A 17,977-nucleotide genomic window follows, 5' to 3' on the forward strand; every position below is an offset into this window, starting at 1 on the left:
TAAGTCATTCGTCTCTTAGCGTCTACTCAACTGATTACAATAAGTCATTCGTCTCTTAGCGACTACTCAACTGATTACAATAAGTCATTCGTCTCTTAGCGTCTACTCATAAACCCGTCACAATAAGTCATTCGTCTCTTAGCGTCTACTCCTAAACCCGTCACAATAAGTCATTCGTCTCTTAGCGTCTACTCATAAACCCGTCACAATAAGTCATTCGTCTCTTAGCGTCTACTCATAAACCCGTCACAATAAGTCATTCGTCTCCTAGCGACTACTCATCAACTAATTACAATAAGTCATTTGTCTCTTAGCGTCTACTCAACTGATTACAATAAGTCATTCGTCTCTTAGCGTCTACTCAACTGATTACAATAAGTCATTCGTCTCTTAGCGTCTACTCATAAACCCGTCACAATAAGTCATTTGTCTCTTAGCGTCTACTCATAAACCCGTCACAATAAGTCATTTGTCTCTTAGCGACAACTCAACTGATTACAATAAGTCATTCGTCTCTTAGCGTCTACTCATAAACCCGTCACAATAAGTCATTCGTCTCCTAGCGTCTACTCATCAACTAATTACAATAAGTCATTCGTCTCCTAGCGTCTACTCATAAACCCGTCACAATAAGTCATTCGTCTCTTAGCGACTACTCAACTGATTACAATAAGTCATTCGTCTCTTAGCGTCTACTCATCAACTAATTACAATAAGTCATTCGTCTCCTAGCGTCTACTCATAAACCCATCACAATAAGTCATTCGTCTCCTAGCGTCTACTCATAAACCCATCACAATAAGTCATTCGTCTCCTAGCGTCTACTCATAAACCCGTCACAATAAGTCATTCGTCTCTTAGCGTCTACTCATCAACTAATTACAATAAGTCATTCGTCTCCTAGCGTCTACTCATAAACCCGTCACAATAAGTCATTCGTCTCTTAGCGTCTACTCCTAAACCCGTCACAATAAGTCAATCGTCTCCTAGCGTCTACTCATTTCCCCTAGGACTATTAGTACATATACCGTCAAAGCTGGTCAACGAATGTGGAAGGCAAAGTTCTTCTAAACGAACTTTTTGTAACAAGTTTAGCGACAAAAGGCGTGGAATTCTGAACGAGCATGTTTTTTTTAAGTTTGAACGGACATGTTTCGTCTTTATGAATCATATTGTCTTCCGTCCTACGTCACAAAGCCTTTGGTGCGATTTGCACAAGTTCTGCATGCTAACCTTCTTTATTTCTTCTTGTAACATATCAACATCATATCACTTTAAATGAGTGCATGACAAAAAACCCATTATCCGACTGACGAATGGACGGGCGGACGAATGCATTACCCAACGCCAATGGTCACTGCTAAACATATATGTAAATACAAATTTACGTACATACCCAATACTATTCTTATTGATACATGTATAAATGGAACTCGAAAACGGTAATCCCAATACAAAGTATACAGGAAAACTTGTCTGTAATTATCCTCATTAAATCAGGTTAATTTCATAAGGAAAACAACGAACACGTATCCAATCAAATTAGTTTTAATACTTTTTAATATTTCTAAAACTACAATATTGGAATTTTGAATCAAACTTTAAACCTTTGATAATTAAACAAAATACATAAATATTCTAAACTTACTATATTTGCGTAATAGCAAATATGTATCATTATTAATCAAACCTCCATGAACCATACAAGCTACAAATTATACGAATTATTATTTCTTATAATCAAGACTACAGTTTAAATAAAACTACCATCTCTTTACCTGTTACATATATAAAGTATACATGTAGGAACAGTGACCTCCATAAACTGCAGAAATCATAGAAAATATATCAGGAATAAAACATTTTATCAACACAGAGAAAAACACGTATCTATATGTGCTCGATATAGGTTCACTTATTTAGGGTCAGAGATGAACATCATCGATCACATTGATGGAATGCTCGAGAAAAAATAGCGACCTTTCGCTCTCAAGGCAAACATCCTACCACTAGGCCAAAGGGAAATTTCCACTAGTCTGAGCTAGTAAGGTGACCTTATACTCTACACATCCTACCACTAGACTAAAGGGAAATTCCCACTAGTCTTCGCTAGTAAGGTGACCTTATACCCTACACATACTACCACTAGACTAAAGGGAAATTCCCACTAGTCTTCGCTAGTAAGGTGACCTTATACTCTACACATCCTACCAGTAGGCCAAAGGGAAATTCCCACTAGTCTTCGCTAGTAAGGCGACCTTATACTCCCTGCTTTTACACTGCTCCCTCTTTCACAAAGTTTTCGCCCCCGAAGATAATCATAACTGAGGTTTTTTTTAGCTCCAAGGAAGCCTCTCATTAAACTGTAGCTTTCACTTGGAGTGGTCAAAGGCACCAAATCTATAATAGGAGGGAGTACTGAAAAATACCCTGCCCGTGCCGGGGTTCTAAAGAGGAACAGCGACCTTTAGCTCTCATGGTAAACATATCCTATCACTAGGCTAAGGGAAAGTCTCGTGAGTCTGAGCTAGTAAGGCCTTATCCTCTCTACATTTACACATACATGCCATACCTGTACAACAGAACTGACACCAAATGGTTTCTTAGGTGGGATTGATACCTAAATACAAAAGGATAAATATATTTTATTATCCTATCATTTTTTATCGTTGAATCCTATCTGTAGACGACGAAAGGCACGTCGCTATTTTGACGAGTGTTAATTGCACTGAATGGACGAAGGACATGTATGTATGTCCCTGAATGGACTCACGCCACCAGAAAGCCGCTCCCCACTCGTGATACAGTGACGGGAATGGCTGCACTTGAAAGGTAGAATTAGAATTAAATGTTGACAACATACTAGTAGACTGTTGCTGCTGCTACATTTATTATCTTTATCGGAATCAATATCGTCGTTTATCTGAAGCTCGGTTTAGAGATTGCGGTTGACCTCGCGGCCAGGACTGGTCCCCAAACAAAATTTGTCAAATTGCTCTCTTGCTTTTATGGACTTGTGGACGGGAAACCCACCGAGACTGTCCCGTCCCAACGTTATTCCCTTACATAAGCTAGAGTTTACCAACTCGGAAATTGCGTATAATTGAAGCCAAAGCGATGTGATAGTCAAGAAATTTGTCTTTTCAAGGGCCAACATTTTTCGAGATACAAAAACATGTTTTTCTAACATAAAAAAGCTTCTTACGATGTAGTAACCATGGATGGATTTCTCCCTGCGTAGAGACCCCTTGTACATATAGCTGTACACACGTTCTCGAGTCGGTTTCTTAGAAAGGCATGAAGAAAACGCTTTACTTCCTGAAACCGCGGTTTATTTTTTATTGGAAAATGTACAATTGATACTGATGGCAATTTGTTTGTACGTTCATCCTCCACAGATAGGGCTCGTTCAATAATCACGCAATAATGTAGCACAAAATAATCATCATCGATATAAATTATACGGACGGTTATTATCTACAGAAAATACATTGTTATCTCAAAATCTACCGTACTAAGAATATATTTTTCATATTCAAAACAATGTATCAGACCAGAAAATTTACTGAAGGTATTAAGTAGATTTTAAGATTGTTGAGTAAATACAGCATTGACATGACAATCAACTAATGAATATTAATTCAACAGAATACGTGTTACCCGGTAAATTGTGCAAAATCCGATTTTAGAAAAAAACAAGAGATCCCAGAAGGATCTTGGCGCCCACCATTGAATGATCTTTATAGGTTCCATGTCAGATTGATCTTCTCTCTGTTTTTCACTTCCTCTTACTAATCTGTGTAAATTTAGAAACATCCCTACAGTACTTTTCAAACAAGGGGAACTTATATATGAAATTTGAGATTTAGCGATAATGGCCGTCTGTCGACCATGTTGTTTTCCGATTGGTTCCAAAATGCAATACATGTACGACGGACCAAGGGCAGCCTTCATATGAAATTTGAGAAAGATCCCTTCAGTACTTCCCGTAAAATAGCAATAACAAACTTCAATTGTCAAAATACAAGATGGCTGCCTGTCAGCCATGTTGTTTTCCGATCAGTCACAAAATGCAATATGCGTAACTACAGACCAAGGGGAACCTACATATGGCATTTGAGAAAGATCCCTTCAGTACTTTATGAGAATTAGCGATAACAAACTTCAATTGTTAAAATCCAAAATGGCTGCCTGTCGGTCATGTTGTTTTCCGATCGGTTCCAAAATGAAATATGCATGACTACAGACCAAGGGAAACCTACATATGATAGAAAGATCACTTAAGTACTTTCTGAGAAATAGCTATAACAAACTTCAATTGTCAAAATCCAAGATGGCTGCCTGTCGGCCATGTTGTTTTCTGATTTGTCCCAAAATGCAATTTGAAGAAGATCCCTTAAGCACTTTCGTAGAAATAGCGATAACAAGAATTGTTTACTGACGGACGGACGGACGGACGGACGGACCACGGACGGACGGACGGACCACGGACGCAAGGCGATTTGAATAGCCCACCATCTGATGATCAGTATCAGTAAGAGCCCCGTCGGTCGGAACAAAGAGACAGGGTAAGATTATTCGTACACTGTATCGGTAAATATAAGTACCTTGTCGGTCCGAACAAAGAGACAGGATAAGATTATTCGTACGTCGTATCGGTAAGTACCTTGTCGGTCCGAACAAAGAGACAGGGTAAGCTTATTCGTACACTGTATCGGGAAGTACCTTGTCGGTCGGAACAAAGAGACAGGGTAAGCTTATTCGTACACTGTATCGGGAAGTACCTTGTCGGTCCGAACAAAGAGACAGGATAAGATTATTCGTACGTCGTATCGGTAAGTACCTTGTGGGTCCGAACAAAGAGACAGGGTAAGATTATTCGTACGTCGTATCGGTAAGTACCTTTTCGGTCCGAACAAAGAGACAGGGTAAGATTATTCGTACTAGCTGGTCCCTAGAGATTCAACGATGACACCGTTCATTTAACTTGGAAATTCTAAGGATCAGCCTGGTATCACTGCTATATATGTGCATTATTTTGCCGACATGAGGCAAGCGCAGACCATTTTCACACTTGCATATCATGAAGGTAGACTCTGAAAAAGATTTCTATTGCCGATGGTTTTTAGCAAATTCATTCGGAAGTAGTAGAGTCTGTACGGTGATATTTCAGTTATGTAACCCGCCCTCCATGACTATATTAATAAATAACATCATTCCTGACACGATACGACACATTTAACGACAAGACTGACACCTTTTGACATAGCGATCACTTGTCAAATTAATCTAGTACAGTTGTTTACAGATGAAGTAAAAGACTAGACGGTACTATATAGGTAAATACATACATCTCCTAACGCTACTTACATAAATAATAAAATTCAACACCAGACTGTCAAGGACAGAATATAACTGTTAACATTCTTTAATAATTAATGCAAATAGAGGATTAAAAAAAAAAGAGTGCACTTTGTTTAATCCGTTATCAAACAAATATGCTGAGTTACCCAGAATATTGCTGAAGTAATACGTCCCCTACTGGCCTCCTCCGGCTATTACATTGTGAAGATTTATAACGAAATTGGTTGAAGATGTTATGGTCCTTTATAATTTAGTACTGACAAAAGATTTTCTAAAATATATCAACGATGACATTCACATTGACCAGACGACACTGAAATCCGAATTTGTCCGCGAAGATATTATAGTCGTTTAAGTTTGTGTGAGGTGTGATAAAACAAATCCTCATGAAATGAAGTCGCTAAAGCGCTGACAAAATCTTCTGAAAAGAGTCAAGATTACCTTGACCTTGACCTACCAACCACAAAAGCATCTTTACAATTATTTGGTGATTAATCAAAATTCCTAGGGCAAGCAACTTTGATGTTACGTATGTGCATTCACGTTCAAATGTACAAGACGCGTGGACAGGAAAACTATAGCCCCCCCCCCCCCCCCCCCCCCCCCCCCCCCCTGGTTTTGCCGGTAGGGGACTAATAGGTATACTCAAAACAAAAACAACTAATAGGTATACTCAAAACAAAAACAAAACAAAAACATATGTGCTGGACCTAGGTTGCCGACATAAGTACGCGGAAGCCGTCCTGTGGATTGGTTTGGTTTTATTTAACGTCCTATTAACAGCCAGGGTCATTTAAGGACGTGCCAGGTTTTGGAGGTGGAGGAAAGCCGGAGTACCCGGAGAAAAACCACCGGCCTACAGTCAGTACCTGGCAACTGCCCCACGTAGGTTTCGAACTCAAAACCCAGAGATGGAGGGCTAGTGCTAAAGTGTCGGGACACCTTAACCACTCGGCCACCCGTCCTGTGGACAACGTGACATCATGTATTTCAGGCATCATGAACAATAGTAACAACACGAGCGTCGATAATGGGAGAGGCGGGGAGATCGGGGATTGATTGAGTGGATAACGATGGTAAGTATACACACTATATGGATCCAGAAAAAAACCCACTGCACAATGCACACTACAACACCAGGCCATCACATTCCGTATATCAGTCTTCGTAATAACTCCTTATGTAAATCAAGCCGGTCCTCATCCAATACTGATCGATCTCACGTTAACAGTCTATAACATAATAACACTCAAATACACGCGGTTAGAATAAACAATTTCAAATAAAATCAATTTTTTTAGGTAAACCTTTATCTGTAACCCATTATGAAAAAGCCACATACACTGTACTAAGTATCAAAAAGACTAACATGTGATAATTTACTCCGCTCAAAGGACCATAATTTCATACTTTATTATGAAAAAGTCACATACATGTACTATTAGAAACCAATTGATATGGCAAGTGGTAGCAGAAACAAATCCCGAAAAGGGTTGATTAGAAGTAAAAACATAAATAATACAAATAGTTGATTATGATCATGTTGCATAGTGCAAAGGGCCATAACTCAACATGGATTTCTGATCCGGGGTTAAAACTTTCATTATACTGAATAATGATGAAGCCACATAAGAAGAAACAAACTGATATGATAAGCGATTGTAAAGAAAACTGTGGAAAACAAATTAATTGTAAGAATTTCCTATGATGCACAAAGGGCAATAACTCCAGCAAAATGTGAAATATTGACAAATTGCTCGAACTTGAAATATAATATTGTATTACAAAAGCCACATGCTAAGTTACAAATTGATATGACGAACAGTTCACAAACAAATCCGACAAGCAATTATGAATGAGAAATCCGGCAGTAATCTACAATTGTATTATGGATATGAATAAGCCACATACCAAGCTTGATTTGAAAAGCAGTAGCGACAAACATGCTAAAATAGTGTTCTCATAATTTCTTATGCGCAAACGACCATAACTAAACAAAAAGATACTGACACGGGATCCGCACTCAAACAGTAATCAATTATGGCAAAGTCACATACTTAGTAAAAAATTGACGTGGCAAGTGGTAGTGGAAAAATGACTAGAAAACAAAAGGCGACACAAAAATCCGTCCTTAGAAAGGAAACATCAACAGTAATAACAAATATTTAGTCCTCGTTATATCCGCTTGTATGCATCAATTTACCGAAATATAGACAATGTATTATTTTCAATAATTAAACAATATGTTGAGTTACGATTCCATATAAAGCGTGAGATTAAACAGGGCAGTCTGACAAATGTTTGAAATAGTGTTAGACTAAGTAAGTCAATCTGACAGACACATTTTATCCTTCTCAAATATGTAAATCGTACAAAAGGAGTCAATATGACTGACATGTACAGGATTAAACTAACCTAAACAGGACAACAAGACAGAAAAACGTAATATTAACATGACCTTTTGGTTGATAATGTTGTAAGATGATAGAATATATCATCATAGCATTCAACATCCATAAAAAACTGATGTGCTAAATTATTAAAACTTGTCATTATAAACGAAACTGATATGGCACTTTACGACATCAGAATTGTTTAACACAATTTATCACTAGTCCTAATTGGCTATAGGTGTCACCAAATCAAGCACAAATGTTTACTGATGCCGTGAAAACCTTGACGGAATTATATAAAGGTGACGATCTACTTACATAATAAAGCTAGCATTAGGATGATAAACTGTAGATTCGATATAATACATATTAACGCTACCATCAGGCGGGACGATAGGCTGTAGATTCGATATAATACATATTATAACTACCATCAGGCGGGATGATAGGCTGTAGATTCGATATAATACATATTATAACTACCATCAGGCGGGATAATAGGCTGTAGATTCGATATAATACATATTAACGCTACCATCAGGCGGGATAATAGGCTGTAGATTCGATATAATACATATTAACGCTACCATCAGGCGGGATGATAGACTGTATATTCGATATAATACATATTAACGCTACCATCAGGCGGGATGACAGGCTGTAGATTCGACATAATACATATTATAACTACCATCAGGCGGGATGATAGGCTGTATATTCGATATAATACATATTATAACTACCATCAGGCGGGATGATAGGCTGTAGATTCGATATAATACATATTAACGCTACCATCAGGCGGGATGATAGGCTGTAGATTCGATATAATACATATTAACGCTACCATCAGGCGGGATGATAGGCTGTAGATTCAATATACAGCTGTACATGTAATACATATTAAAACTACCATCAGGCAGGATGTTCGACATAATGCGTGTGGTCTTGCATTGATTTAATCTAGAAGTTGTTCAGTGACCACTTACGATGTTGTTGGAGTATCGCAACGCTTACTGCTTGCTTTGGACTAGGTGCGGGAAAAACATGACTTCCTTCATAAACTGTATACATCATATCAGAAATATATTAAACATTTGTATACCATATATGTACTTTACCAGCAGTATTGATGGTTTCCCAATATGACAAATATATATATATATCTAGTGACAATGTAACTTTATCAATATTCTTATTAATCGATATTAATCTTCAGTTACATATACACACGTACAATTTAATTGGTCAACACTATTCCATTAAAAGCTGTTTTAACAAAGATGAACATGCTTCGAAAACACATCTCTGAAACCTAATCATTTCTGTAAGCAGATCGTTATGTTTGCATGACGTTTCTTCTTTGACACCAAAATTCGTTTCCTATGATTATAATTCTAACCTAATTACGTTTCGGACTGAATGTGTTTTGTGTTTAAATACAACAAACATACACAGTGTGCAAAACAAATATGGATTATTTATAAAGCTGTCACAATAAACGAATCATCTATATTACAAGGTCATGTGCAATATTTTGCAATATTCATCTAACTGTAAAATACCATACAAATCTACAGTGTCGACCGTTTTGACTTGTTGTAGATGAGTGAAATGTTATATCTATTTTCCTATCACTGTTTACTCATTCGATAGCTATATATAGGTATTGTGTTATGTTACGTCAAATGAAAACCCGTTTACAACACACGTTTCCACGAGGTTCAAATACCGAATACGTTGTAAACTCTCCAAACTACTATGTTCAGAACTAGAAAACTTCAACAATAAAAAACATGATCATTTACTTGTTATCCATATTGTATTCGTATATATTGAAGGAGAAAACAAAATACTCTCTAAGATTCTTTAAGATGTAACAAAAAAATCATCTCTGAAACACATCAGAGTGGAAATAACATAGACCAATGTTAAAATGATTTTGCATAGTTGTTTTGATGTAACAGGACCACATCTTTGGAAAGTTAATATTTCACAAAGGCAAATAACAACAAACATATCCATTACTTTGAATACTGAAAAGTGAATGTCAATGATTTCTGTGATTTAACAAGCATGGTATAATTTATTTGCATTGCATGAATGGAATGAAAACATATCAATCATATTCCGAATAAAATATCACATGATTTGTTCATTACTATATGTACACATAACATAATGCAACCCACGCTATCAATCCAAAATGAAACGCATTGATGGGTTATGCATTTAACGTGCATATATTTATCTTGAAACCCCAATATGACTTATATACTGCAAGCGGCTATTTAATGACAGGGACTATATTTAATTATAGAAATACATTTTTGTAATGAATATATACAAAACTATTCACATACTATTAACTGATTGATCACATTCAAAGTGACAGGTGTATAGGTCACGTGATAAGTGTTACAGAGATAAAACTTAAAAACTTGACGCTAATGAAGAATGAAAAAGAAATAACTTAAATCCAATACATCAAAATAAAACCAATCATCTTGTTGTGTCTGAAATATATACAAATACACAAATGATTTGCTTTAATACTCCCTACAGACTGAAATGTCATGGAATTATCATACAGTGTTGCGTGTGCTTGTTGTAATACCCGTCCTACAGCGTTTCTACTCTTTGACTCCTTTTGCGGCCAATTCCTCCTGGACCCGTGTCAGGTATGTTGGATCCGGGTAGCCAAATCTAGAATAAACGTAACCCACAACATTACGATCAAAGACTTTACACCCCGGTACATTTAATACTATCACATATACACTTGTTTTACCAATTTTCTGTTTGTACTCATTTAAAAGTTTCAAGTTATTCGATAAATGCCTTTCCTATGTAAAAATATATCAACGCGTCACAATGCCAGAATATGAAATAAAAGAATCAACGAAAAAACACAGATCGATGACTGACACGCCCATCAGATCATCAAAGTACCACAGTTGGATGTCTGACACACCCGTCAGATCAATGAAGTACCACAAATGGATTGCCTGACACGCCTGACAAATCAATGCCTACACTATTTCGCTTATAAACGTTAATATCAGTATATCCCTATCTTAGTAATTCCAAAATTTAACAAGATTAAAATTTTCTTTTTACAAATCGCATTCATAACAAGAATCGCACAACACAATGCTTTTTCACAAAATCACCACCATATTAAATATGTATACGATTATACAGCAAATCATTCAAAAACTTTAATCAACCTTTAATCTGGCAACGCAGACGTCAGAGTAATTCAACAGCCCCCATCCCGATCGAACTATTCTTTAGAGAATCGAAAGAACCTTTTGGGTATGTTAAAAAAGAGGAGTTAACAAATTTGTTTCAGTTTGGTCTGGTGAAAAAAAACAATGACAAAATTATACGGTAGATGTATACATACTTGGCGGTTCCACCCTCTCGTTTAGTTTTATGATGAATGTCGTTCCATGTTACCACATCTTCTTTGCCAGTCGTTCGTGACGAGCCTATAGTGAATGTCAGACGACTGGCGAATGCCTTTTGTAGTAGGCCTAATACTTTCTGCCCTTCTTTGTTGTCGGGTAGGAAACCCCGTCTCTCCGTGCCCTGATAAGGTTTACCAGGTCGTGGATGGTTTTCCTAAAATTAATCATTGTATTGTATACATAATTTATCAAATAAAAATTAATTAAAAAAATCACCGGTTTTTGTTGTAATTTTAACGAACAATTTTTTGGGGGGCTTTATCAAATTTTACATTATCCAACACGTTTTTCTATGCAGTATATTTTCGATCTACGGATTTACCTTTTGAGTTCCATTTTGGAATACGTATCTGATCTCTATGGTACCAACACTTTCGTAGCCTGGCAATGATGAATACTTGTTTGTTTTCACATGCATAGTGCCGTCTTTTGGTTGGTCGCCTTCCAACATTCCAAAGATCTTCCCACAAACTGGACATGCGGGCTTATGTGCCATTGACTGCATAATACAGTCACTACAGAAGACATGGCCACACGGAAGCTGCTTTTGGTCTGTAATTGCATCCATACAAATCACACACATGTCGTCTGTCTTTTGGGCCTCCTGAACTACAGAGTTATCTACATCACTACAAACTGGACACATCATGTTGTTCACCATTGGTAAAAAACACGGAGTATCGCAAAATGAATGGCCACATTGTAACCTTGTCATTTCTGCAGAAGACGTATCACAAAGATCGCAAACCTCCCCCTCAAATCTCTTCTGGTCATCAGATTGTTTTAATCGATTGTTCGCAGCTCCTTTCTTGTGACCTGAAGGACTAACCTCAGATGTTTGTTTCAGTTGACTGTTAGTAGCACCGTTCTGATGACTTGATGCACTAAGATCAGTCTCATCCAAAATGTTTACATTGCCAGGGGTCTGTTTTAATCTGGTACTTTTTGTTTTTGCTTTTTCTCCTTCCATAATCCATTCAGTATCACTACTGTCTGATTTCCGGCTAGTGGCATGGACTGTTTCACTGAACCTTTTTGAAGGAGAAGCGCTTCGTCGTTTTGTGATATGACTGAGATGTTTTGAATTATGTTTTCTATGTTGTTCTTCCTTCTCAGAAATTGCTAGAAACTCTAAACGAGGTGTAGAAGACTTCGGTCTTGCGCCTTTCTCATTTTGTTTCAATCTTCCATAAGCATCATTGCTTGCACTACTCGAATTGCTATGACGAGATCCAGCTGGAACAGAATTCTGCTTAAAATATTTTAATATTGTTTTTGTCACAGCTGGATTTTTGTTGACAAAATGTACCTCGCTAAGACGACGACTAGTGACTTCTTTGCAGAAATCAGTCAATGTTACTTGCATGGCCTCACACACCTTTTCCAGGTCGTATTGTTTTTTTTCTACAAAACCTATAATGTTAAACAAATCGATTGCAGTTTTTGTATTCACCTAAGAAACCATATTCTAAACCAATTGTCATTCTTATAGTAAAGCCAGTTCAAACCATTGAGATAGCGATTGTAATTTTAACTTCTGGAGGATTTAATCAATTAATGTCTCCGTCTTCTTGAATGCCATAATATTGAATCAAAGTGTTATATATCAATTTAGATCGGTGAAAAGTAAAGAACGCCTTATCTCTATTTAAGATTTTATGAACATTTTTCACGGATACAGTTGGCATTATAATGTACGGGAGTGGAATAATTTGTATGAAAGAAAAACAGAAACAGAAGAAAACATATTTGATCTTTACCAGCCAAAATAAAAATTTTGTCTCCCATTCGTATGTTTTAGAACCTACCATTTGCCCTTGATCTGTGACCGTGAAAGTTTCGAATATCAAATAATCTGAATAAATGGTTACCAAATGACTATCTAAAGTTTCCATCTCAAAATTGATTTATAGTACAGTGATTTCGTATAATGTTCAATAAATTTCAATTTTATCTTTGATTTTTACATTTAACCAATAATCAACAACTGGATTGAATAAGTGAATTCTGGGACGGATAGCTAAGTAAATTAGTATAGGTCAATCGCATCTCCATAAGATTCCCATGCCTGACAAAAAAACCCACATAAGCTATTGAGTTATTCAACACAATTTGATTATTGTAAATCTGATATATGGTTTTACTATTACATGTACAAACACATTATATAACCTATAAATAAAATAGACTGATACGGGTCTTGACGCATTGGTTGTATTTACATTTAATTCTATATAAACTGTTATCTTAACATGTAAGTATGTATGAGCAGTTACGTGTGCAGAGAAAGTAGCCTTTAGATTAATTCTACAGAATATTAAATTCTGAGGGTTTACGGCTATATGACTAAGATAAATAACACTGCTTTTAACCATACCTGCTCCAACCAAGGGCATTGCAATCGCTTTCAGGTTCCATGTGTTAACTTGGTTAAATGCACAGCGCACTTGATACTTGTACGTCTTCAAACTGTGATGGTTGACGGTATAAATCGGTATCTATCACAGCATGTACAACACATCCGACGGATAGATCTCCTGGCTTACATCTACATACGGTTTCCTTACCAGAGTTAGTCTGTTTTCGCATACCCTCAAAATGTTTTTCATACTGCTTACCTCCTGCAGTTCGTAGTGCATTTGCCAGTGGACCTAGTCCCGATAAATCCCTGTCTGCACTACACAAAATGGCATCTACATCCCTCACCCTGACGATACTGCCAGTGTATATTTTCAGCGTGAACAAACCATTTTCACCGATGAAGTTTTCAACTGAATCATCCAGGCCTCTAATTTTGGATGGGGCATCATGTACCCAAAATGTACTTTTCCCAACACCATTGCTTCTGTTGTCAATTCCTGCTGCCGATGCATCGTTTTGATTCCCAGTTCCGGGTACTGATAATGAACTCCCTGACAAGTCACACGAAAACTGACCGAAAGATTCTTTTGGATCGATTGTTTTCGGATTTTTGTGCCATTTTTGATGCGCTAAGTGCATCTCCCGAATGATTTCATCATCAATATCAACGAAGTGTATTTCCTTGACTTTAGATTTTGTCTTTATGCTCTGTTTACTATAACGTACTATACCCCTGATGTACATTTCAGCGCAAAGAACTTTGGGAACCCCGAATATACCTGAAATATAAAAAAAAAAAACAACAACAACATTCAGCTGAACATTAACCGAAGCTGTTCATAATGAAGATTTATCATTTGTTGACATTGTACCCAAATACAATAGGAAAACAACAATAACTAGATTTGATCAAGATCAAAACACGGGATTTCCAACTAGAAAATGATTGCAGACATGTTCTCGTTCTGACGAACGCTTTTGTACGTTTTACCTACGTTTTCTCTTCGTTTTTTCTTCGTTTTTTTCGCTTCCCTTCTTTAACCGATCAGTTGACTTTCAACCGTCTCTGTGACCTTGAACTTCGATGGTCAAGGTCAAAGATGTGCATAATTTTTGTAGCCAGTCATTCTGGCTATAGATGTGCCAATTATCAAGTATGTAGTTGTCAGAGTATTGAAAGAAAAACATTTCAAGTGTAATTGCAGGGTAATATTTAATTTTGGCAGCAACATGTTTTCCAAAGGGCTTTTTCTGAGATATATTTGATGATTTGACCTTGAAACGTTGCAAACATCTTCTAAAGAACGTTTTCTTTCATATATGATGAAAATAAACCGTATTTAAGAGAATTTGAAATTTTCGATTTTTCATCATTTGACCTCCATGACCTTGAACGAAGGTCAAGGCCAATGAAAAGTAAAAGAATTTGTAGGCATTCGTACATGCTATCACTGTGCCAAATGTCAAATATGTGTATGTAAAGATATATGAGAAGAGGGAAATAAATTGCATTTCTGGGACAAATTTGAATTTTGGCGGGAAAACGAAAATTTTTCAAAGTGCCATTTCTACGTCATTTTTCATCGCACGACTATAAAGCTTGCACAATTCGTCTTGATTAATCATGGACTTTGAAATGCATTTAAAAAATTAAATCATTTTGAATTTTAAAATTTTGACCTCGATTTGACCTCGTCTTGGGACCTTGACCTTGACATATTTTTTGATAACATGTTACAGAGAAAAGTTAGTACCAACCAAAAACTACAAGATGCATTGCTTATACAAGGACAAAAAATGAACAGATAAAGAACCTGACTTGAAAGAATAGTTTTCAATTTTTTATTTATTTGATTATTTGACCTTGAATGAAGATCAAGGTCAACGAAAAATAGCATCTTTTGTAGCCACTCTTAAATGATATTGTTATGCAAAATTTCAAGTCTGTATGTGCATATATGAAGAAGCTGAAACATTTTAAGTGGATTTTTGCATGATTTTTGAATTTTGGCGGGGACATTTTCAAAGTGCCATATCTCCGTCATTTTTTATCCGATTATCAAAAAAATTGCACGCTTTGTCTCAGTGGTTCATTCTCTTTCATGCAAGATGAAAAAAATATTTAGTTTCAGAATTTTTTTCCGACATTTTGTTTACCCCATAGCGAGGTCGTGACCTTGACATATTTTCTGATAACATGGCATAGATAAAAGTTAGCCCCGACCATGATCTACATGACACATTGATCGTGAATGAAATAAAACGATTCCTTATGATGTTATGATCGTTCAAAAAACTCTTTTAAAAAATCTGTTTTTAGATCTGTGACCTTGACCTTTAAACCTATGGTCACCAAAATGTTAGTGTAATGATCAGCTCGATGTGCGCTATCATGTACTATAATATGAACGTTTTATCTTTATTCGTTTTTGAATGAAAGTGTTAACAAAATCTGTGGAAATAAGAAAAAGAATAATAATAATAAGAAGAAAAAACATAACGAAAACAATAGGGATTTCCATCCGAAATGGAAATCCCTAATAATAATAAGAAGAAAAAACATAACGAAAACAAAAGGGATTTCCATCCGAAATGGAAACCCTAATTAGAGAGAATGTGGTTAATAGGTAAAATTGTACACATAAACATTTTAAACAAAACTATGTGGAAACTTTAAATCTGACAGTATAAGTTAAGAATTTTCATTTTTTTAAACCCAAGTAATCATACTTCCAAAATCATTTATGAGATATTCCCAATGATGCCAATATCTACCCTAACATCGTTACTACATAGTGCCGACATTATAGTTTCTGCTCTGCTTGGAAACGAGTACACAGACATCCGACCCTATAAAAGCCCATGATTTGTCTGACATACGACCCTTTAAAAGCCCGTGAGTTGTCAGACATTCGACCCTATAAAAGCCTGTGAGTTGTCGGACATCCAACCCTATAAAAGCCCGTGATTTGTCTGACATTCGACCCTATAAAAGCCCTTGATTATTGTCAGACATTCGACCCTAAAAAAGCCCGTGGTTATTGTCAGACATTCGACCCTAAAAAAGCCCGTGAGCTGTCAGACATCCGACCCTTTAAAAGCCCGTGATTTGTCTGACATTCGACCCTAAAAAAGCCCGTGAGCTGTCCGACATCCGACCCTAAAAACGCCCGTGAGTTGTCAGACATCCGACCCTAAAAACGCCCGTGAGTTGTCAGACATCCGACCCTATGAACGCCCATGATTTGTCAGACATCCGACCCTAAAAACGCCTGCGAGTTGTCAGACATCCGACCCTAAAAACGCCTGCGAGTTGTCATACATCCGACCCTACACGTATAAAAGCCCGTAAGTTGTCAGACATCCAACCCTATAAAAGCCCTTGATTATTGTCAGACATTCGACCCTAAAAAAGCCCGTGAGCTGTCAGACATCCGACCCTAAAAACGCCCGTGAGTTGTCAGACATCCGACCCTATAAAAACCCGTGAGTTATCAGACATCCAACCCTATAAAAGCCTGTGAGTTGTCAATACATCCGACCCTACATGTATAAAAGCCAGTGAGTTGTCAGACATCCGACAATATAAAAGCCTGTGAGTTGTCAGACATCCAACCCTTTAAAAGCCTGTGAGTTGTCTTACATCCAACCCTATAAACACCCGTGAGTTGTCAGACATCCGACCATATAAAAGCCTGTGAGTTGTCAATACATCCGACCCTACATGTATAAAAGCCAGTGAGTTGTCAGACATCCGACAATATAAAAGCCTGTGAGTTGTCAGACATCCAACCCTTTAAAAGCCTGTGAGTTGTCTTACATCCAACCCTATATACACCCGTGAGTTTTCAGACATCCGACCATATAAAAGCCTGTGGGTTATCAGATATCCGACCCTATAAAAGCCTGTGAGTTGTCAATACTTCCGACCCTACATGTTTAAAACCCTGTGAGTTGTCAGACATCTGACCCTATATAAACGCCCATGAGTTGTCAGACATCCGACCCTATATAAACGCCCATGATTTGTCAGACATCCGACCCTAAAAGCCTTTGAGTTGTCAGGCATCCGACGCTTTAAAAGCCCCTGAGTGGTCAGATATCAGACCCTATAAACGCCTGTGAGTTGTCAGACTCCGACCGTATAAACACCCGTGAGTTGTCAATACATCCGACCCTACATGTATAAAAGCCCGTTAGTTGTCAGACATCCGACCCTATAAAAGCCCCTGAGTTGTCAGATATCTGAACCTAAATGCCTGTGAGTTGTCAGACATCCAACCCTATAAAAGCCCGTGAGCTGTCAGACATCCGACCCTAAAAACGTCCGTGAGTTGTCAGACATCCGACCATATAAAAGCCTGTAAGTTGTCAATACATCCGACC

General features: G+C 37.2%; 1 protein-coding gene across 1 annotated transcript in view; it reads right to left on the minus strand.

The window, feature by feature from the left end:
* Nucleotides 1-6,250: 6,250 nt before the first annotated feature.
* LOC117339018 overlaps nt 6,251-17,977 on the minus strand; it is a 30,173-nt gene continuing 18,446 nt past the window's right edge. The window contains exons 7-10 of the mRNA XM_033900383.1: nt 13,663-14,370; nt 11,553-12,643; nt 11,167-11,384; nt 6,251-10,463 (exon numbers count right to left, since the gene is read on the minus strand). Of these exons, the coding sequence (XP_033756274.1) occupies nt 10,391-10,463; nt 11,167-11,384; nt 11,553-12,643; nt 13,663-14,370 (2,090 nt within the window). The 3' untranslated portion in view covers nt 6,251-10,390. The remainder of the gene's footprint in view (nt 10,464-11,166; nt 11,385-11,552; nt 12,644-13,662; nt 14,371-17,977) is intronic.

Source organism: Pecten maximus, chromosome 12 (genome assembly GCF_902652985.1).
Source record: "Pecten maximus chromosome 12, xPecMax1.1, whole genome shotgun sequence".
NCBI lineage: Eukaryota > Metazoa > Mollusca > Bivalvia > Pectinida > Pectinidae > Pecten > Pecten maximus.